The sequence below is a fragment of the Xiphias gladius genome, chromosome 14 (assembly GCF_016859285.1).
Source record: "Xiphias gladius isolate SHS-SW01 ecotype Sanya breed wild chromosome 14, ASM1685928v1, whole genome shotgun sequence".
Taxonomy (NCBI): Eukaryota; Metazoa; Chordata; class Actinopteri; order Istiophoriformes; family Xiphiidae; genus Xiphias; species Xiphias gladius.
The window spans coordinates 12,849,091-12,870,537 of NC_053413.1; the positions used below are offsets into that span (position 1 = coordinate 12,849,091).

The following is a 21,447-nucleotide window of genomic DNA, read 5'->3' on the forward strand; positions in this document are numbered from 1 at the left end:
CTCTCTGTGAGACTTATCGACATACAGTACATAAAGCTCTCTGGCAGGGACATTGGAAGGTCAACAGGCTTGGACATGCACAGAGGCACTGAAACATTTCCAAAACAGAAATAGAGAAAGGAAGAGACAGGAAAGGAGAGACAGAGAAAGACAGGGGGGCAGAAAGGCAGCCAAACCAAGATGATGGACAAGAGAAAGTGGGCAATCTGATGAAATGAACGTGAGCCAAGCTTCAGTGATAAAAGTGACAAAACAAATGAGAGCAATTATCTGATGTGAGTCCAGTAGACAGACAGACAGATAAAGTGTCCTCTCTCCTGTCTGAAGTCGGAACGGAAAGAATGAGCCCCACTATTCCCACTGTTTAAATCCTCTGTACCCTAGCCCTGTTTAAGAGCCCTGATCGGCCCTAAAATGTCCCCTGTGGACCCCAGCAGGTAAACAAACTGTGGAGTTTAGCCTTTGGCCCCAGTGGTGAAAATCTGAGCTGCCCTGAATTCTCCAGCTCTAAATATACCAGCCCTAACGGCACGGTCAGATGTTCTGTAGTAATGATACACAACACCCAGCAGCCGGGATTCGCACAGCAGAGACAGAGAGATCAGGGTGTGATGGAGAGATGAAGTGACTGGGGAAACTGAGTGTGGGACATGACAGATATGTGCATGAGATGTGAAGAAGAGAGGGAGGATACTAGAGATTCAGACAGACCCAATGAACATATAAGCAATAAATACAGTGCTACAACGTTTTAAATACCATCTAATCAACTTTCTTTGATATATAAAATCCTATATACATCTTATAAATATATGATAGATTTAAAAACAGCATGATCCTGAAATTGATTCAGTTTGTCTCCGCATATACGACAAGCTTTGCTGTTACTCCAATCTACATGATTTGCTGTAGGTATGCTAAGTCAAGTGTGTAAAGTGAGGTATCCCAAAAGAAAATTGTTTTATTTTTGTATTTTATACCATTATAATGAAACTGAACATGATTTTAAAGGTCTCAAACTTTGTACCTTTTGTACTGACTTGATGACTTTTGTTACTTCCACTTAGGAATATTTTTATTATTTGCCATACCCCCACTGGTGTTTCACTGTTGGCCTATTTACACATCACACAGCTTGAGTCCTGAGAAGAGGTCTCCCTAAGTGGAAAGACCTGTGTGGGTGAACCATAGGTGTGCAGAAGGCTTTACAATTCAAATATTTTTTATGTAAATTAAGACAATTGACAATTTTACAGTTTCAGCCACATAAATAATTACTAGGTGGTAATTTTACAGAAATTGAAATTGCTATCCAAGTTTTCACATAGATTACCGAATGAAAACTAAAAGGCAAGAGATACTAAAAAGCCTCTGTAAATCACTATTGCTGTTTGTGTTTGGAAGCTCCACGCCAAATGTAGTAGCTATATTGACAACCCAACTTATGCATGTCTGCCTGCAGAGTGTTTGTTTTAGAGGGAAAAAAAGCTTTTTTATTAAGTCTGCTTAGTGCCATGGGCATGGGGATGTGAAAGCAAATATTTGTTGTTGTTTTTTGAGGCTTGGAAAATCATATATATTGCAATTACTGAGAGAAAATTACATCTCAAAACAGAATTTCGTTATTATGTCAAGTTTGTAATATTCACAGGGGGGGCTCAATGATTTTGACAGCAAATTACAGTATTTATCACCAGACCGAGTCACTCTTTATTCACAGCTACAAATTACCACTTACTGACTCTGCAGACTGTACAATTGTCATTATCTGTTGCTGAGATGTTATGCTGGTGGGGGAGACAAAGTTTGATGATGATGTGTATTGAACAGTTAACTGATTGACAGTCTGACCTTACTGCTCTTCATCTTTTGCAGAACATCGAGTTGAAGGTGGAAGTAGAGAGCTTGAAGCAGGAGCTCCAAGAGAAACAGCAGCTTCTGGACAAAGCCCTGTAAGTCCACAAATATTAATCATAAATTTTTATTGTTGTGCACTTCCAACCCTCAAATTAAGGTTTCTTAGTCTGTAAATAAAACGTTTCTCTCCCTAATTATGTAGATACACCATACCAAAGAGAACATTTTACTTACCTGAAAAGTCAGCATCAATGATTATTTTCCAAAGTATCGTAATGTCGAAAGGTCTCTCTAGACAGGCAGGTATCGACACCCTGGCTTTATTGAAATGGCCTTCAGCAACAGCCTATGTATCATAATTACATCCAGTTATTTCAATGTTTTCTTTGGCCACATAGACTTTGTTTAATACAGTACATGGTGTGTATCGGTGGGCAGATAGACCAGTTGCTCCAGGGGAGTTAAGAGGTTGATAACACAGATGAATGGTGTGTCAGACCTGTGTGTGTTTGTGCACCTCCATCTATGGATGTTGGCTGCTGAGGAGTAAGTGTGTCCCTAGTGGAGATTAGCTGCGACTCTCTACATGGTGCTGTCTTAACTGTGGTATCACCTCATATCTCTAACAGCTCATATGTCATGCAGCAGCTGATAGAGACAACACACACACACACACACACACGCACGCACGCACACACACACAATGGAGTTACGAAAACCTTCATGTATAGGTGAGTGCAACCCACAATGTAAACCCCTAACGTGAGAAAAATCTTGGTTAGGACTATTGTATAAATGCTGTAGGAAAATGCTAGTGTTGTCAATATGACATGGTGATGAGGGCGACTGTCCTTTAACCAGATGATCTAGTTTTCAGAGTTTCACAAAAAAATCTGAAAAATCTTAGAGATCTTTCTACATGTCGGGCTTTTATTAGTCACGTTGGAGACACACGAAACACAGGTATTCTGTTCCCTTCGTGTAGTATTTTAAGGGCAAATGTTTGTTCCTTTTTTGACACTGTCGATTCCTTAAAACAGATGTTCTCCTCCTCCTGCAGGGCTTCTCCTGCCCCAGGGTGGAGCTTGAAACTGCTCTAGAGGTTTAGCAGATTGTAAGAGATATGTAGGAATGGGTGGTGCTTTCGCTGGGTTGTTTACATGGCAGCATTACAATTCCCATTTGTATGGCTTACACTTCATAATTGTTTGGGCCTGAACTACTTTGATATGACAAACTATCAAGAGAGAATCTTTCTACTGCTGAAATTGTCTGAGATGCTGCTTAAAGGTCGTGGTTGTTGACCTTTAAATCGGTATGGATCATCACTGGCCAGCCGTTGGTGCTCTTGGAAAGGATAAATTGGCTCTCATTACTTGCTCTATTTTAGTTGCTGTTGTTGCTCCCTCTCTGCACATTACTTTACTGTAGTAGAGGTAAGGATAAATATGATTTGAAAAGCTGTGCAGTGATAGCAGAGAGGATTCTGAAAGTGACGCAGTTATTATTGCATGACTTTGACTCTTCTCCCCTCCTGGCCAACAGTTGTGCTGCTGTATATTTTATTTCTACAGTGCATATTCTGTGGTTGTTGCCACAGAATTGCTTACCGCCGGTGTTAATGGTAAATGGTAATCTAACTATCAGCGCACTGGTTGGGAAAAGTGACCATTTCTGCACAGCCCCAGATCAACATGGAGGATTCTTGCCATATCAGCAGCATATTCTGTGTTTTGAGCATCAACCTGATAGCCAGAAATGACTGCCGTAGCCAATCACTGGAGCTGTTGTACAAACACGCATCACAAAACATCATAAAAAAAATACATGTAACGACAATGAAAAAGCACAGTCTTATTCAACAGATTCTTGAATTTAAGTCCCGCTGCATTTCTTGGTAGTTTAAATTGTGCATTATATTTTGGACAGATCAACGTTACTGCATTCTGACTTCTTGAAGAAAGGATGGTGTTTAGGCTGTCCACATTGACTGAAGATCTTGTCAGATACAAATAAATGACACTGTCCAAGAGACAGACATTTGCATTACTCAGACTGGTTCAAAATATCCCAGTTATTTGAGCTGTTGCATGTGGTGGACAGAGTTAAAAACGTATGTAGAGAGGGTCCAGAACAGGACTCATGGCGACAGAGTGGCGAGCACCATTCTGGGAGCAGGAATTCTGGGATAGGGTCGTTGACTGACTATGTGATATAGACAGATGCTTGCACAGTTGGAGTCCAAAGGAGTGAGGTAAAACACTTATGTCATGAGCCACATAATGTGGTTGTAGGAAAACACAAAGAAACAGGATGTGTGTGAGAAATTTCACATTTCAGAGTTAAGTCTAAAATATTCATGTTTTGTGAATATACAGCTTTTGCAGTTTATTTCAATTAACTGTTTTATCACAAACACATTTACCGAAAAACCTCCACATCTGAAATACAGGCCTCTGGTTGAACTCAGTCACTGCCACAGTCAAGATTACTTTCAAAAGGAAAAAGGGCCCAGATTGAATCCACTACTGTATAAATGTCAGACCATGGGAACATCACAACATCATCAAAGAGAGTACATATTGGTGTTAATCGTGACAATAAAAGCCTACACCATGGGCGGGGGCATACTTAATCTGTGCTGTGAGTGGAAGGGTGTCGGGTATCCCATGAGCACCGCACCACACAGGAAAATGATGGCACCATATTATTTCTTGGTTCTCACTAATGTCTCCATTACGTCCTAATGCCAACCCTCTGAGTACATAGTCAGAGGGGCTATAGGGCTATAGTCAGTCTGGTACCTGACTGATGTGGTGATCAAGTCTGATTTTTCTTTCCTCTTTGACAGCACAACAGCGGAGAGCTTGACCAATCACAATGAGGCAGAGCTGCAGAGACGGTGTCAGGAGAGACAGCAGGAAATTGATCACATGCAGCAAGTGCTTGAGACCAAGATTCAGCTCCTGCAGGAGGTTGATCCGCTTATACCTTCTGCTATTTAAACTGGCACAAAGGTGCCTCAGATTAAAAAAATTATAACAGTTTTACTCTTTGTGTGTTTCTAGGAGGCCCAGCTAGCACGCAGTGAGGCTGAGCGGATGGCCTCACTGGCTGGGTCGCACTCCCACGCCTCCCTCCTCTCCCTAGACACCCCCATGGAGGACATCCCAGAGGATGAGAGGCCTCCGAGCGTCCTGTCCCCATCCAACACCAACAAAGACAGGTGCAAAAAAATCTCTCATCAATACCAAACTAAATCGATCTCCATGTGGCACTGACCGATCATGCCTCTGTCTGTGTTCAGGTTGATAGAGGAGCTGAATAAAGAACTTCGCTCCAAAGAGGCCCTCATCACAGAGCTGAGCGGAGAGAAGACGACCCTCACACTCAGGGTGGGAGAGCTTGAGGGACAAGTTCAGGAGCTGTCTTCATCTCTGCTGCAGAAAGACAAGGATGTTGAGGTATGAATGCCTTTTATTTCTGCCTTAAATGACAACTAACATCAAAACTCCTCTTCATTGGCATTTCTCCAGTTGAGTCGCAGCAAATGTGTACCCAAATTTGCCATATGCTTTTTCTAATCTGAGGAACTGTTGGAACCCTTCAGTAAATTTCTTTCCATAAGCTATTTCTCCCTTATGTATGTATATCTGCCAAACCCTCTACAATGTATGACGTCCTTCTATTATTACTTCATTCCTGTGGACCACCATGTTTCTTCTGGTCAGACTTCTATTCTAGAAAGAGGCTACTGAAGCAGCATATGTGACATTCCTCGGCCTTATTTTAACAGCTATTCATGTAGGTCACAAGAGCAGTTGGCACGCACAAACTGCTACTTAAACAAACTCAGGCGGTGATGTATGCAGTTGGGCATACTTATGAACACCAAAAAAACTTGAGGTCATCTGATGAAACCAATCATTTCATATTTCAGGCCATGTTTTCCTAGGTTACTACGTACAGTAGGTTTATACTCTGTCTTTCTGTTACACAGTTCTATCAGGAGGAACTGGGTCGAGAGAGGCTGCGCATCGAACAGGAGATGCAGGTAGGTGGATCGCTAAATTTGAGAACTTCGATTTAGTATTTAAAACAGCTCTGGTTCATTAGCTTTCAAATGTTATTATACAGTTCTCCACTAAGTGTCAGAGCAGCATCGCAGTGCTCATTGTTAAAGTCCAGAGCACTTTGTTAGACAGACGCTGCCTCCCTATGGAGAAGTGAAACATAGCATTTTTACACAATAGTTGACAACTGTAGACTAAACATGACACATATTTGAATAATTTGGTATGTAACTTGTTGATTTACAGAAACAACCTGTAGTAAAAGAAAGATGGATATTAGATCATTCAAAATATGACCAATACAATATCATTTATAGTTAAATAAAGGGCAAGGTTGTGGCACTGAATCAACCATCGTCATCTAAATTTGACCAAGCAGAAAAAAAGCACAGCATTAAAAATGTATTCCATCTCTGCAGAGTGTTTTGTCCAGAAGTCAACATAACAAAATCAGTACAACTACTGTGTAAAAATACAAAAAGCGTCATCATACTGCTGAAAGACCTAACTGTTAACAATGTCATGGTAAAAAGTAAACATCCAGTGAAACATCCTGCGGTGAACTGAGACTTTGCTCGTCTTTGTGCAATCTAAACCTTGAATGTTTCACGAGTCATTATGACTCAGGGGCTTTTTCAATAGTTATTAGATACAGGACGTGCTGATGTGACATTACACACTGTGCATCTAAAACTAAAAAACAGAGGCGAGGAACATGATGCAAAAAGAACTATGTGTTTATTAAACCTGCCATGGATGGAGCATTATGTGAGGCTTCCAGTGAAAGTACAGTCCATCTTACAGAGGGTTTATATCATAACACAAAGTGCAAGAATCTTATTACATTTACAGGCTATAGCTGCACTGGCATCCCCAAGGACACATTTCTCCTTGGGTAGGTAATGAAACTACAAATGGAGAGGGACCATTACCTTGACAGCATATACCCTATTATAACCATAGCCTTAGCATAACCTGTGCACTGCTGGTTCTTGTTTTTGGGCAATAGCCTGAATGCGTCACAGTATTTACTGCAAATATTTCTGTTACTGGGTGAGTTTATACTGCAGGCTTTTTAACTTGTAAATCAGTTTTGGGTGAGGGATGCAAATGTACCTGCCAGACAGACTCTCTGCTCAGATTTTCACACTGGACGCATCTGAGTGTTTGCCTCTGTTAGTGTGCACTGAAAAAATACACAAATCTGAGTACTGTTTTGAAAGATTGACAACTACACTGAATGTGCAAAACATTTAGTCACTTAGGGAACAGTGTGCTAGTGTATAATAAACTTCAAGGTATAATTTACATATGATGAGAAACATTCTGTACAGGAGTATTTCCTGTATATACATAGCCTTAACATGAGGACTATAAGTAGACAAGGTTTTTTTTTTTTTTGATGACTGAATTTGAACTACCTGTTTGTCGAAATATGGGTTGCTGGTGCAGAGGACAGTTGACGTTGCAAAATTAGAGGGAAGTGACCGTTGTTTGTTGGGTAAGTGGTGCATGTGTGTGTGAGAGACTGTGTAGAACCAAATGAATATACTCTACATATATGCAAATGGTTCCATATTGTCAATTTTACAAAAAATATATTTTTGTATTTTGGACTTTTGGTGGCGTAAGATGTCTAAATCAAAACCATTTGTCATATTTTGTAGCTTTAAATGTCAACTGTGCCTTTTACTGCAAATAAATGATTCCAAATATGGACTTCATTTATATTTTTTAGTAAAGTTACAGCTGTGAGAGAAACTGTTCAGATGTGTTCTACACAGGGCTGCATTTGCATCTCCTCACAGAGATCAAAGGAGATCATGGGAGGATCAGCGTAACTGGGGTCTTGAGTTTCTGTATGTGTGTATTTGTGTGTGTGTGTGTGTGTGTGTGTGTGTGTGTGTGTGTGTGTGTGTGTGTGTGTGTGTACGCATTCCCATGAGGTGCCTTCTTTCATATGTGCGTGTGTCCCTGCAGGCATCTTGCTAGTTAGCACTTTAGCGGCTCTGGTTTCAGCCGAGTTGTTGATAGGTCAGGTTGACCTTTGCGTGATCTGAAACCCAGACACTGATATCAGGCTGTGTTGTTTCAGACGGACTACGGCCACAAGAGCTCTTAATTAGCTCCCCAGACACTAGCCATTTAGATCAAATCTATGTCTGGAGAGAAAGGAGGAGGCGGGAAAAGTATAACCTGAAAGCTCTTAACACAATTATTTCCAGTGTTTCCTTTTCAAGAATAATGTGTAGTAATTGGTACACTGTAAACAACTAAATAGTTTATACGTTTGGACATTTTCTTGTATTTATGAATAGGACATTTTACAAAACATAAAATAGTATGATCACATAACATACAAATATAATATAGAAATATCATATGTCTAGCCTTATGATTCATCTGCATCTTTCCCACATGTGTTGTTGGCTGTCTGCAGCCTCCTGAAATTATCTGATTCTGAGAAAATCACTCAGGCCCAGCAATTAACCTTCAAGTAAATCAATCAAGGACCTCAAAGCAGACTTACACACATTAATCTGGCTGTACGTGATAACACTCTGTCCTGAACCAAAGGAACTGCTTTGAGGATGAAATTTATGGACGGTAGCTGGGATTTTTTCATTGCGTATCTGTTTGCAAGTCACAGCATAGCAGCGTGACCATCTCTTTGCACACCCTTGGGAAAACAAAAATTGCCATCACTGCAGAGACAAACTTGCACAGTCGAATGCATTAGAAAGGCCTGGTTGTTCGGCCATCACAGTCAAACCATTGTTGAAATATCTGCACCAGGCAACAGGACGTACTAATAATAATGTTGGAGCATGAACACGGTTTAACACTTGGTACTGGTGTTTGGAAAATTACACTGGTCCGATGAGGGGACTATTAAAAGACCAAAACTAACACAGCAGTAGCCACTTTATATTATTACGTCTTCAAAATCTTTAATTCCACTTTTATTAATTACTTAATAGAGGACAGATAGCAATTGTAACAAACATTTTGAAGCTGTAGCCAAAACTGTTTATTTATGTATTTGTTTGTTTATACATGATAACTTTATATGTGATAACTGTGTCAAACAATTTATTGATTGTTGGAAAAGAATGTCAAGCACTGACTCTTTGATGCAGCCAGTATAACAACCTCTATTCAGAGATTATCTTATGTATGTTACATCACCACACAGAAGCCGTCATCCTTAACTGGTTTTAATGCTCGCTAATGATCATTATGTGTGCAGTAGAGAATACATCCTTTTGTCCTCACTCTGCGGAGCCTCTTGGCCTGATAAAATACTAATGAATGACCAAAGGTCATGCAGGTGACCCTGAAGAGAATAGAATAGAATAGAATAGAATAGAATAGAATAGAATAGAATAGAGGAAAATGAATAATCCCATTGGTCTGTTCTTTAGAGTTAGAGTTTAGAATTATATATAGTCTAATGAAGTCTAAATTACATACAGCATTCCCAGTATAATCATATGGGTTGTAGAGTTATTGCAGAAATAAAATGCTGGAAAATAGAAACTGGCTCCAGTCAACCCTTAGGCAGTGCATATGGGTGTTTGTGTGCGTGTGTATCTGTCTTTCCATTTAATTTGCTTTATCACAGAACCGAATAGGATATTAGAAAAAAAAAAAGAATTTATAAATAGACTGACATTGAATAACAACAATACTGTATTGTCGCGCCAATTAAAAAATAATTTAAAAATAGAATAGAATAGAATCTGTGTCGCTCTCAGTTGTATTTAATTTTACAGAGCTTCACTAATGTTACCAGGCTACTGAGCATTTCACCTGTTCAGTCAGGCGAGCAGAGCCTGGTAAACCGGACAGGAGGAAGTCGCAGACCCCCGGGGGAACTCCACTCCGCCTCTTTCACAATAAACCTTAAATAAAGCAGATAGTCAGTGGCTTCACATTTATTTGTGTGTTTCAAAATGAAATTCGTCGTTATGAATTGGAATCATAGCGGATAATAAACCGCGAGCATCCCTTTAGCCTTTGACTGCACCAGGCTCCTCCACCCCCGCTTTCCCTGAATGGTGCGCTCCGCCGCTGCAGGTCTGGTTCAGGCAGCCAATTCGTTATCTGCCCGGAGGATCTCCGACGGCACGGAGCACCGATCCCGGTGTGCGTGCCTCCTTCTCTGGCTGTCGGCAACAGCTCCGAAATGAATGAGGGGTCCATTTTCCCGAACACGGACACCGGCGAAGTACTCGGAGGACTGTCCCGGGACGCCTGTTACTGCTCCGTGTCCGGGTGAAGGGCAGCGGATTATCGCCGGTCCCCGGCCATAATGAACCGGACGGCGCGCGGTGCGGCTCGTGCGTCCGCGACAGCCGAGTGTTGGTGCAGAGGAGCGTGCGGTGCTGCGGGGAAGTGCTGAACGTATACGGATGAATACTGCACCTGACTGACGAGACATTAACGTCGGCGGGGGCATGCGCCACATCCCCGATGCACCTGCACCTCCAGCAAACGAGCTGATGGAAATCTTCTAATGATGGTCACAGCATCTATTGATCTGCTCTACACTCGCCGTTTTCTTTGCGACCAAGTACCACACGTGCAACCATTCTCTACAAGCCTGGGCGACTGCTTCTTCTTTTCTACCTCATCTCATTTACCTTTAAGCCATTGAATTAAATGCCATTGTAAAGACTGGTGCCACGAGTAGCTTTACACCATAACGCTTTAATTGTGATACGTGTTTTCTCTGTTTTTGTTTACACGGGTTCAAATTCATCAAGAGGATCCAGGTGTCCACATGTTAGAGCACATAAGATATTCTGCCACTCCTAGATAATTGTAAAGTTGGGGAATGCTTGATCTCAAGATGAAGGAGACATGTCGCATCTGTGGCCGAGAGCTCTGCGGCAACCAGAGGCGATGGATCTTCCACCCCACCGCCAAACTCAACCTGCAGGTGCTGCTGTCTCATGCTCTAGGGCGAGAGCTGACCCGCGATGGCAGAGGAGAGTTCGCCTGCTCCAAGTGCACCTTCATGCTGGACCGCATGTACCGCTTCGACACAGTCATCGCCCGTGTGGAGGCCCTGTCCATCGAAAGGTTGCAGCGGCTCCTGCAGGAGAAACATCGGCTGAGGCAGTGCATCGGTGGGCTGTACAGGAAAACAAATTCAGAGCAGGGTTCAGTAACAATCAGTGGAGGTAAAGAAGGGCCAGGAGATGGCATGGTGGATATTTCAGGTCTCACTCACGCGAAGTACTGTGCCCTGCTCCAGGATGACCTGGTCTACTCCTTGTATGAGTCCTGGGCTGACGACAGCCTGGACTGTAACCATCACCACCACCCTCAGTGTCCTGCAGGTCCAGGGTCAGAGGTTACAGTTGCAGGCTTGCAACGCTGTGTGCCCAGCACTCCCAGGAGATGTCGAGGATGTTCCTACTGGCGGGTGGCAGACGCTGACTACGAAGCTGTTTGTAAGGTGCCCCGGAAGTTGGCACGCAGTATTTCCTGTGGGCCATCGACCAGGTATTCAGCCAGTGTCACAGGAGGCAGTGTGATTGGAGGAGTAGGAGGTGGTGGAGAAGGAGACAGAAAAAATGTGGAAGATTCGGAAGAACCCCCCTCCTCTCTAACTCTGGTCCCTGGTTCTCAGGACCCCTCGAGGACATCGGACAGCGATCGCACACTGGCTGGACGAGCCAGCTCCAGCCCTTCTATAGCATCCCTGGAGATAGCTGAGGAATACATCCAGCCTGGAGCCATAACAGATGGTCCGCTGAGCTCCTCCAGGGAACCCATAGATGACCGGATATCTGATTCCCTTTCTGATGAGCAAATAGGAGCCCCACATGGCCAAGCCTCACTTGGACTCAGCCTCTCTCTGGCGCTCTGTTTGCTGCAGAGCTATGCCGTCTACCGGCCAGTCCAGAGCTCTAAGGGGAGCAGGCTGCCAGTGCTGCTCAGACGGAGCTCCAGTATCAGTGGCACAAGGCTAGGCTTCCCTGATCCTGTCCTGGAAATGTCATATGGAACTCCAGATGGAGAAAGAGACAACAACATGCCAGCACCTGAGCTGGAGACCCCTCTCAGGCTGGATGTCGGGGTGGATCAGGATCTGAACTTGAATGACATAGAGGATCTATTGGAAGATTTGTACAAAGAGTTTCCTCCCCCACCTCCCCACCAGGTATAAAACCATGATGACGATGGTGATGGTGCTGCATTGAAGTATGTCACTGAATTTTGACTATGCACTGCAAATCTGCAGTATCTGCAGCGCTCTGAGTGAACCATCCCAACAGGCTCAGATGTTTGACAAACAGTGCAGCCTGCCCACAAAACGATTATTCTCACCACTCTTTTTAGCTTAATTAGCCACATAATCCAGCTGTCAGTCACTTAAATCCTGCCTACAGCCTCTCCCACAAGCTTTTACTCAGGAGGATGTGAACTGTGGCTGTGTGTGTGTGTGTGTGTGTGTGTGTGTGTGTGTCCTCTGCTTAGTTGTCTATGTGTCGGTAAGCGGTGAAACACGACATGACCTAATTACCTAGTGTGTACGTGTGTGTACAAAGAGGTCATTAGTCATGTCAGTAAAGTAGAAAATAAGAATATAGAGTGAAAGAACATGCATTTTTCACTATTGAGTGAGTGTAAAATATCTTAAAATTTAAAACCAGCATTTAATATCTAATTGAGGCTCAGGATCAACGGGGACTTCCATTGCAGCTGCGGTTTTAAAAAGTCAACTTCCTCAAGTTAATAATCGTCTGTAATAGGTTTTGGAGGGCTTGCCTTTGCCTCGGAACGAGATGTTCTTCCTTCATAAGAGAGTGTGATCTTGGTGCTGGGGCTGCTGACTGAAGTAGGTTAGATGTGGGGAGACATTAAGACAGAGTGACTCCACTACTGGCCTATTTTCACTTAGAGCCCTTGAGGCAAATTTATCCACGCAATGTCAGACCACCCTGTCATCTCAGTAATGGTTGGCTACTACAGAAACACCATATAAATGACAACTTAACTTTATAATTTGTATTAGGGAAAGAAATTACAGTAACAATCGAAATGTAGTCATTTTAATCCCAGCTGCATTAAACCACATATTTCTCTCCGGTGAATCAATGTGTAAGTCAGTGTATCATGATAGCCTTACTATAGTTTGTGAAAGCGGGATTTATTTATACAGCGGTTATGTAAAGATAATAGTAGCACACGGCAATTTGGGCACACTCACTTGTGCTAACTCATGCATGCGAATGCTCACACACCAATCCAGAGGCCCTCTTCTCTTCATAGCTTTTAACAGTACACACATGAATGAGCAGAGTTTCTAAATGTTGTATGCATACAGTGTTACACAATCCACTGTGAGAGTTATGCAGCCTTCAGTTGAATCCTGAGACAATATATCTTCTTCACAAATAATTTAGCTGCTGGATTTGGTCAGAGGACTAACCCAGTAAACATACTATACAGTATGCCAGTAAACATACCATATAGTGTGTTTACTGTCAAGTTGTTTTTATATCTTTAAACTCTCAGTTCTTACCTTATTGTCTTCATCACAGAGTCTTGTTGAGGTGCAGCAAAGTCAGCTGAACCAGTATGAGTGTGCGGCCAGTCAGTGTGTCAACGAGCTGCAGAAGGCCCAGCTCCAGGTCCAATCCCTGCAGGCCAAGATCCACGAGAGCGAGGCCAACAATATGGTATGACACATAAAAACGCCTCATTGCAGTTGGATATGTTTGATAAAAGCACACCTGAGACCTGATGACAGTCTAACAGCGGTCTCTGTCTCCGTCTGTAGAAGCTGCAGGAGAAGCTGAATGAAATGGAGTGTGAGCTGCGTTCACTCCGCCATGCGGCTCAGAGTCAGGAAAGAACCATTCAGGGCCTCACTGAGTCTATTAGCACAAAAGACAGTGAGGTGTGTTTGTTTGTTTGTTTGTTTTTTGTGCGATAAATGAACAAAGGACAGCCAGTGTGAGATGATATCTGTTCCTGCTGAGAATTTGTTCATACATGTGGTTCATTATACTTTAAGGCCCAGGAGCTGTACCAGATGATTGAAGGGCAAAACAACACTCTGTGTAAGCTGCGAGAAATGGCCCACTGCAACCAGCTTGCTCAATGCAAGGTGAGACCTGATGCACATATAGTGGTGCAAACCCTGATCCAGAATAATTCTTGTCGATAGTAAGAACTCTTTTCTCCAGGCTGATGACGTACTATTTGTCTGACCTTGGTCTGTGGTCTTTCCTTCTCCAGGCTCTAGAGGGGGTCAGCGAGTCCTTGATGCTTGCTCAGCTGCAGGGCGAGCTGGTGGGGGTGCAGAGCTCCCTGTTCTCCCTTGGTCTGGAGCTGGAGGCCAGCCAGAGGAGTCTGAGACAGAGCCAGAGGCAAGGAGACGACCTGGTGAGGTTCAAGGACAGACTAAACTCTGATCTGCAGGAGGCACTGCAGCACAGGGAGGTCACTGAAAAACACAACCAGGTTAGTGTGCCTGTGAATGTTTGAGTGTGAGTAAACCAAACATTTAGAAGTAACTTTGAAGTATTAATAATGCAGCATGTGTAACCTCTCATCTCTGTGCTGCAGGACCTGCGCTGTGCCCTTCAGAAAACTCGGTCTGAGCTGCAGGCTAAAGAAACAGCTCTGAAGGAGAGCGACGCAGAGAAACACACGGTAGTACAGGAAAAGGACAGAACCATCACACAGCTCAAACGCTCTCTGCAGGACAAGGAGCAACAGTTACAGGTAACACACAAAACCCAGCACATGTTGCATGCATACAGTCTGTAGATACACAGAGGTGTACACATGCACATATTTCTGATCCTGTCTAAAAATCTTTATATCTTTAGGAGTACTCAGACATGTTGGAGTCCGCAGGAAGCTCCAAACCAAGAGATGCCCTGCTGGAGAAACTAAGAGAGCGTATTAAAGATAGAGACAGAGCTCTGGAGGTAAAACACAAACACACACACATATTCATATACATGCCAGGGACAGAATTTACTGGCAGCGTGGTGGGAATAGTGAGTGGATGCAAACAATGCTCTTGATACTGAAGACTACACCTCTCAACTACTGTTTCATCTGGATCACTGTACCATATATTGTGTAATTGATGGGACGGTCATGGGAGTCTTGCTTGGGGGAAAAAAAGAGAGGTTTTTCATCAGAAAAGAACTAAGAATGCATTTTGTAAAGAGCAAGTGGTAGACAGTATTGCAAAACCCCTCATAAACCAGTAGGTCAGTATAAAATTTCACCACCAGCATAGTAAAAAATCTTGCTGGTAGGCGTACGGGAAAGACAGGAGGGAAAAAATCACCACTGCCCTCTTTAATTTCTGTCGCAACCATGAAGCAGTGGTAAAGAAGTTCTTAGTTGTCAGTATGCAGTTCAGGATGCTATTTTATTAAAAAAATGTGCCATGAAAAGAATCAACATTTTCCTAAAAATGAGATGATGGTGGTGCTCCCTAACAAAAATGTTGATTTCATAACCTGATACATTCAATTTAATTAGTTTGTAAGGAAATAGACCTGCGAATACTGCATATTGGCTCCTTTTAGCTGTCAATTACAACACTGAACACTGTAGAGAACATGATGAATACCACAGTTACGGGCGCCCAAAATAGCAACAGTGTGATTTTTCTCCCCCCCTCGCTGTCTGCAGCGCTCCATCGATGACAAGTTCCACTGTCTGGAGGAGCGTGAGGGCCAGGTGAGGAGGCTGCAGCTGGCCCTCAGGGAGAAGGAGCGAGACCTGGAGAGGCTGCGCTGCATCCTGTCCAACAATGAAGAGACTATCACGGTACGTGCACTACACCGAGCGCAAAGATATTAGACCTGCTCGTTTACACTAAGGGCCAGGGCCCATACAGTAAATTTGTCTGAGCTGGAAAGGCCGGACAAGTCGTTTTGCACACAGAATCTGGATAAAGATCCATCGGCAACTCCGAAAGACTAAATGCACAACATAGACATACATGAGGTTTCATGTTTTGCTTTTTGTGTGGTTACATCTGTGATTGTGACCATCAGAGTCTGGACGGCTTGGTGCGAAGCAAAGAGCTGGAGCTGGAGCAAGCAGCAGAGGCCTACAGGAACCTCCAGTGGCTGAAGCAGCAGAGTGAGGACAAGGAGAGAAACACCCTGAGAGAGAAAGACACCATCATTAACCAGCTACAGGCAGCCCTGCAGAGCCGCAGCCAGGAGACACAAGTAACGCACTTGCACACACACACAAACACACGTCAGATATAGTTTATGCCTTTATTATCATGGCCTTTAATTGTTTGCTGTGTAATTGTTTGCTGTGTAATTTTCAAAGCTGTGAAAAACCAGCCCAGGGAGACAAAACTGTGCTACTTGTTTTCACTTTCACAAACACAACAAGTGTGCTGATGCAGCCTTTTCTGGGTGTACGTTGTTTTTTGTGTGTGTGTGTGTGTTTGTGTGTTTGTGTGTGTGTGTGTGTGTGTGTATGTACAGGATCTGACAGCCGCCCTCGTATCCAGCGTTCAGGCCGGTCCAACTGAGGTTGTGGAGGAGCTGAAGGCTCGTCTGGCACTGAAAGAGAAACTGTTCCAGGAGCTGCTGTCAGACCGCAGCCGCCAGTCTAATGAAAACCAACACCAGGTCCAGGATCTGCTCAGCACCCTCAGCTCCAAAGACCAGTATCTGCAGGTAGGCCACGTTGCTGGTATATGCAGCTGAGATTGTACACAACAGAAAGGAGTTTAAAAGCCTTCAATTTCTTCACTCTCTCTGTGTCAGGACTACTCCTACAGACTGTCCTTAGTGATTAGTGAGCGGACCAGCCAGCTGCAGGAGCTACGCAGACAGGTGTCGTTAAGAGAGCAGGAGCTGTGCGAGCTGAGACGGGACAAAGAGAGGGAGATGGGAGGAGAGACAGAGCACCTGCAGAGTCTACTCAAAGAGAAGGAAGCCTTTATCAAGGTACCTGTTCCTGCATGCATTCCCTTGCTCTGTTTCCTCTATACCTAATCTTCACAGTGTACTTTACTCATTAGGAGCTGGTGCAGGGACAGGAAGAGGCAATGCAGATGTCTTCTAAAGAGAGTGAGGCAGAGAAGAAGTCTCTCCAGGAGGAGCTGCAGCTGGTACTGAAGAAGGAGAGGGAGGCTCAGGTATCTGTGTGGACCCTGAGATCATGCATAAAAACAATCCATGTGTTTTTTGTATAATCTTAATATCTTTTTGTCCTCTCCCTGCAGAAGGAGCTCTCTGCTCTGCGTTTATCTTTGGCTCACCAGCAGGTCAAAGAAGCTGCCACCAAAGACAGCACTGATCCCCAAGTAGGATTTTGCTTCATTCCCAGACATTAGACAATATTTCGGAGTTTGTACTGCTTAAGTATTATGCATTTAATGTATATCTCCTTCCTCCTCAACCCTGCCTGCCAATCCAATCTAGTGTGTGCTGGAGCAGCTTGTGTCAGAGTACAACAAGCTGAATGACGCCCTGAGGGCAGAGAAGAGAGTGTACCAAAATCTCACACACATTCACACCAAGAGTGACAGGTAAGGAGGCTGCAACCAGGCCTTATGACAGCCCCGTTTGCTGTTGATACTGTCAGTCACAGGTTTTTTTTGCTTTTGCCCTAAAGACACTTTTTTGCTCTCCTCTTCTCCACCTTGCAGCAGCTCGGAGAAGATCCAGGCCCTCCACACCGAGCTAGACTCGGTTCAGGCACTCCGTGGGCAGCTGGAGGAGGTCCTGGCCAGGACCCGTAACATGGCCTTGGTGCTGGAAAGGGCAGCTAAAAGGCAGTCATACTTTGGAGGTGGGGATGGGCAGGGTCCAGCCTCCAGGGCTGCAGGGGGCACTGTCACTAATGCTCCGTGATGCTGTGTCTGACCACAGCGCTACTGAGTGACACTGACACTCTTTATGTGAGATGAAGCTGTCTGTAGCCACTGATGGTCAGTTTTATGAAAAATTGTTGTCCTAAAGTGAATATGATGTGGCACAATCTGCTCAAAGTATGAATGAAAATCCAAATCTGACCCTCAGTCTGCAGAAAGCTTTGTCCAGATAGCACAAGCACTACTCACAGTAGCAGCTGCTGGTTCAGATCAACCTTAATGATATGAAGTGGCAAAGTGCAGAGTCTTATTTATTAATATATTTCATGAGTGTGGTGTGAATATGTTTTTATATTGTTTTATGAAAACGGCCTGCATATTGCTTTGCAGTGCGATTGTTCTGTATTGCCATTTCTGTGTACTGTCTCTCACCGGTGTCACTCTTCCAGCCTTACTGTCACAGTGAAGTCACGTCTTGTGGAGAAACTCAAGCTCATGCCTTACAGTGAAACGTCTCACCATCCATCATTTGTTTTATGTCATCCGTTCGTGAAAAGGATATGCACACTTAACAAGGCCCAATCCTACAAATCCTAAAAGATGGCCAAGTAGTTTCCCTCAGTTCAGCTTACACTTGGCTCGCTTTCATACTCTGCACAGCTGTAGTTACATTTTAGTCCGACAGATATGCATGAAACATTAAGTCAGCCACATTAGATATTAGGTAGGTAGGTGCGTGCTGATTACTCCAAAGTAATGTTATGGTAAGTTAATATGATATGTGTTGTTTTTAGTTTATCTGCTGTACTGTGCTCTCTATAAATCATGAGATATGAATGCCAGAAGTAATACTTGCTCATTAAATATTTATATTAGGTAGAGTACATTTTCTTGGAATTTGTGCACTGATCTCTCATCTAGCCTCAAATATGGAATCCTTGTCAACAATTTTTTTTTTTGTATTTTAAATGCAACAAAAATAAACATGTGCTGGCTTTTTTGTCAAAGGCACTTCTGTTATGGATTTCTCTTTATTGTGTTTAATTGGGAATTTGTTTTAAAAATATCCCAAACCTGAAATCCCCCACTTGGTCCTTGTTATACCTTCCTTCTTTCCCCAGAGATCAATCCACAGTGTGTTTTATTTCTCTGAACCATTCCTCAAAGTAGAAATACCAATTACATGTTGTCCTCAGCCTCCTCAGTTGGTCCCCTAGTTTGTCCTAATATGAGTTTTTATAACTGTAAGAACACACATATTATAAAAGGCTTGAAATATTGTCACAATATTGTAAATGTTGTTAGAAAAATCAGAATTTGTCAGAAGATTTCTGTAGATAATTCAGGTTTATTGTTTATTTAAACATATGCATCAAACTATAGTGTGTATTACCAGACATTTCCAATCCAAATGACTGTTTTTTGTTCTTGTTCTTGCTCCCTCATGCATGAAATTGTGGCATGGTTTTCACGTTTGCATGGCTGTTCTGCTGTAATGCCCAGTTAGATGTTCACAACACTAAAATGTAAAAATTCACCAAATAAGGGAAGCTCACGTGAGCCCTTTCACTCAATTATTCTGATATTAAAAAACCAAACAAACATGAAATCCTTCTTAGTTTAAATGACAGATACGCCCCGCAACAGACAGTACACAGATTCAAGAAGTGCCTCTTTCAACATGTTCCCAGTATGAGAGTGGTGACAATATGTAGTGTCACAGTGTGTAAACAGGGCCCCACATTCAGTGAGTTCAGCTTACAGAGTACATTGTTCAATCAATAATAACCCAGCAGTTTTGCTCCATGAATTCCCTGCTATCTCACTAGCAGCAGAATAGAGATTTGATATATTTAACTTTCATCCTTTTTTAACGGGTGGAGGCATTTTAAGTTGTTAAATATCTTTGAACTTTCCCTGATTATAAAATAATCCCATAATAAATCCCGACAATGCACTGAGCAGCTGAAGAGATATACACCCATACACCTATGATTCACATCTAGCACTGTACAGTGTGTGTCATCAGGGCCTATTATGTAAAACAGTTTTCCTTTGAAATTCCTGCCAGTCACTTTCCACTGAGCCACTGCTTCCTGGCAGCAAACCAGTGTTCCTCACTCACTCTTTGAGTGTTAATACAATACCTTAATAACACGAAACAATAGAATATGCTGCATACATATTCAATTTTGGGGCACAATCACCACCAACCTTTGATGTGTGTGAATATAAATGATCCAAAACCAATTAAATTTGTTTCAGTTTAAAATGTGTAAAGTCTTTCTCATGAACACACACATGCACACGCTCGTACTGGGTTGCACCGCCTTGAGTGTGTTTTTGGCTGGCTGGCAATGTATGACATAACATTTCCCCTTAGTCCCATGACTTCAAAAGTGGCGATTCAGTGCACAGACAGAGGTGTGGAAGGAATGCCATAGAGAGAGAACGCTAGAGGGGGAGAGACGTAAAAATGAAGGATTGAGAAGAAAAGTCTTGGATTAAGATTTAAAAAGAGCAACAAAAAAAAACGTGGGTATCGTCCTTATATGGTTGTTGTGTTTCCAGAGCTCAGCACAGAGGAAGAGGAGGAGGAGGGAGACGATGAAGATGGTAGCAGTGACGAGTTCACAGACAGCATAGAGGAGGATGATAATAAAGTGAAGGCCAGAAGTTTGGCTGTCATTCAGGTAAAATGCTTCTTCTTACATTTCACAGTTGAATACCTTTAAATTCAGGCAGTTTGCAAGCACAGATTTATTGATTTTGTACTAATTTAAACTTTGGAGAATGTACTTTACCTAACTCCATGACTTAAATAGAAATTTAACTGAGATAAGTGTTCTGACTTTTTAGACTTCTGTGAAGGCCCGTGAACCTGAGGTTGTGATTGGAGGGCGGGCGAGGGGGGTACTGTTCCAGAGGGCTGATGTAAAGCAGCTTGAGGAAGCAAAGGACACATCTGAAGGCCAGCTTGAGGACATAAGGTTACAACTAGCGAGGGATGGATACACATCTGTGGCCCAGATGAGGTACCTATTTGTCTCAAAGAACGTCTAAGAGGACTTCATTGACTGTTGTGTTGTTGTTGTCTCTGCCCTCTGAAGCGCCAGAGGGGTTTAAACCTGACAGCTCCACTTTGCTAATGTCTGTTTGGCTTCATCTTTCTATCTGCCTTCCGCTAGGAGTGCACTGCAGAGGCTTCAGGAGGAGAACCAGGCTTTAAAAGAAAGCCAAGGACGAGCTGGAGTCCTGGGACTGAGGACGAACCCAGAGAAGAACCACAGGAGTCTGAACCAGGAAGAGGAAGAGGAAGACAAAGAGGAGGATATTGAGGAGGAGGATATTGAGGAGGAGGATATTGAGGAGGAGGAGGAGGAAGAAGAAGAAGATGAGGAGGAGGAGGAAACAACTCCAGCACTGGTGGGGAAGCGAGGTCCTCAATGTGTTAGTCTGAGTGAGGAGCGAGGGAAGAGGCACTGCACAAGGCCACATTCTCTGGACCTGGGCACGCTGACGTCCCACCGTCACACATACCAGACTGAGACGGTAACACATTTTATATTTAACCCAGAAATAAAATAATGTAGATGTTTGAGTGACTTTTATCAGCAGCTACTAACTATCACAGAAGATTTAAAAATACCTGCAGCAGAACTATTATATTCATGAAGAATTTCT

The 21,447-nt window shown here is 43.2% G+C and overlaps 1 protein-coding gene across 8 annotated transcripts in view; it reads left to right on the forward strand.

Moving 5' to 3' along the window:
* LOC120798499 (myomegalin-like) overlaps positions 1-21,447 on the forward strand; it is a 45,831-nt gene that overhangs the window by 10,717 nt on the left and 13,667 nt on the right. For 7 of the 8 annotated variants that reach the window (XM_040142765.1, XM_040142766.1, XM_040142768.1 and 4 more), the window contains exons 1-18: positions 10,771-12,105; positions 13,490-13,627; positions 13,729-13,848; positions 13,966-14,058; positions 14,190-14,414; positions 14,520-14,678; positions 14,786-14,887; positions 15,609-15,746; positions 15,977-16,156; positions 16,427-16,621; positions 16,712-16,894; positions 16,969-17,085; positions 17,173-17,253; positions 17,372-17,478; positions 17,599-17,741; positions 20,335-20,456; positions 20,623-20,798; positions 20,952-21,315. In XM_040142765.1, the coding sequence (XP_039998699.1) occupies positions 10,771-12,105; positions 13,490-13,627; positions 13,729-13,848; positions 13,966-14,058; positions 14,190-14,414; positions 14,520-14,678; positions 14,786-14,887; positions 15,609-15,746; positions 15,977-16,156; positions 16,427-16,621; positions 16,712-16,894; positions 16,969-17,085; positions 17,173-17,253; positions 17,372-17,478; positions 17,599-17,741; positions 20,335-20,456; positions 20,623-20,798; positions 20,952-21,315 (3,978 nt within the window). Of the gene's footprint in view, positions 1-1,875; positions 1,953-4,708; positions 4,833-4,925; positions 5,084-5,164; positions 5,322-5,857; positions 5,912-10,770; positions 12,106-13,489; positions 13,628-13,728; positions 13,849-13,965; positions 14,059-14,189; positions 14,415-14,519; positions 14,679-14,785; positions 14,888-15,608; positions 15,747-15,976; positions 16,157-16,426; positions 16,622-16,711; positions 16,895-16,968; positions 17,086-17,172; positions 17,254-17,371; positions 17,479-17,598; positions 17,742-20,334; positions 20,457-20,622; positions 20,799-20,951; positions 21,316-21,447 lie in introns of those variants that run through there. The other variant, XM_040142774.1, reaches the window with a different exon arrangement.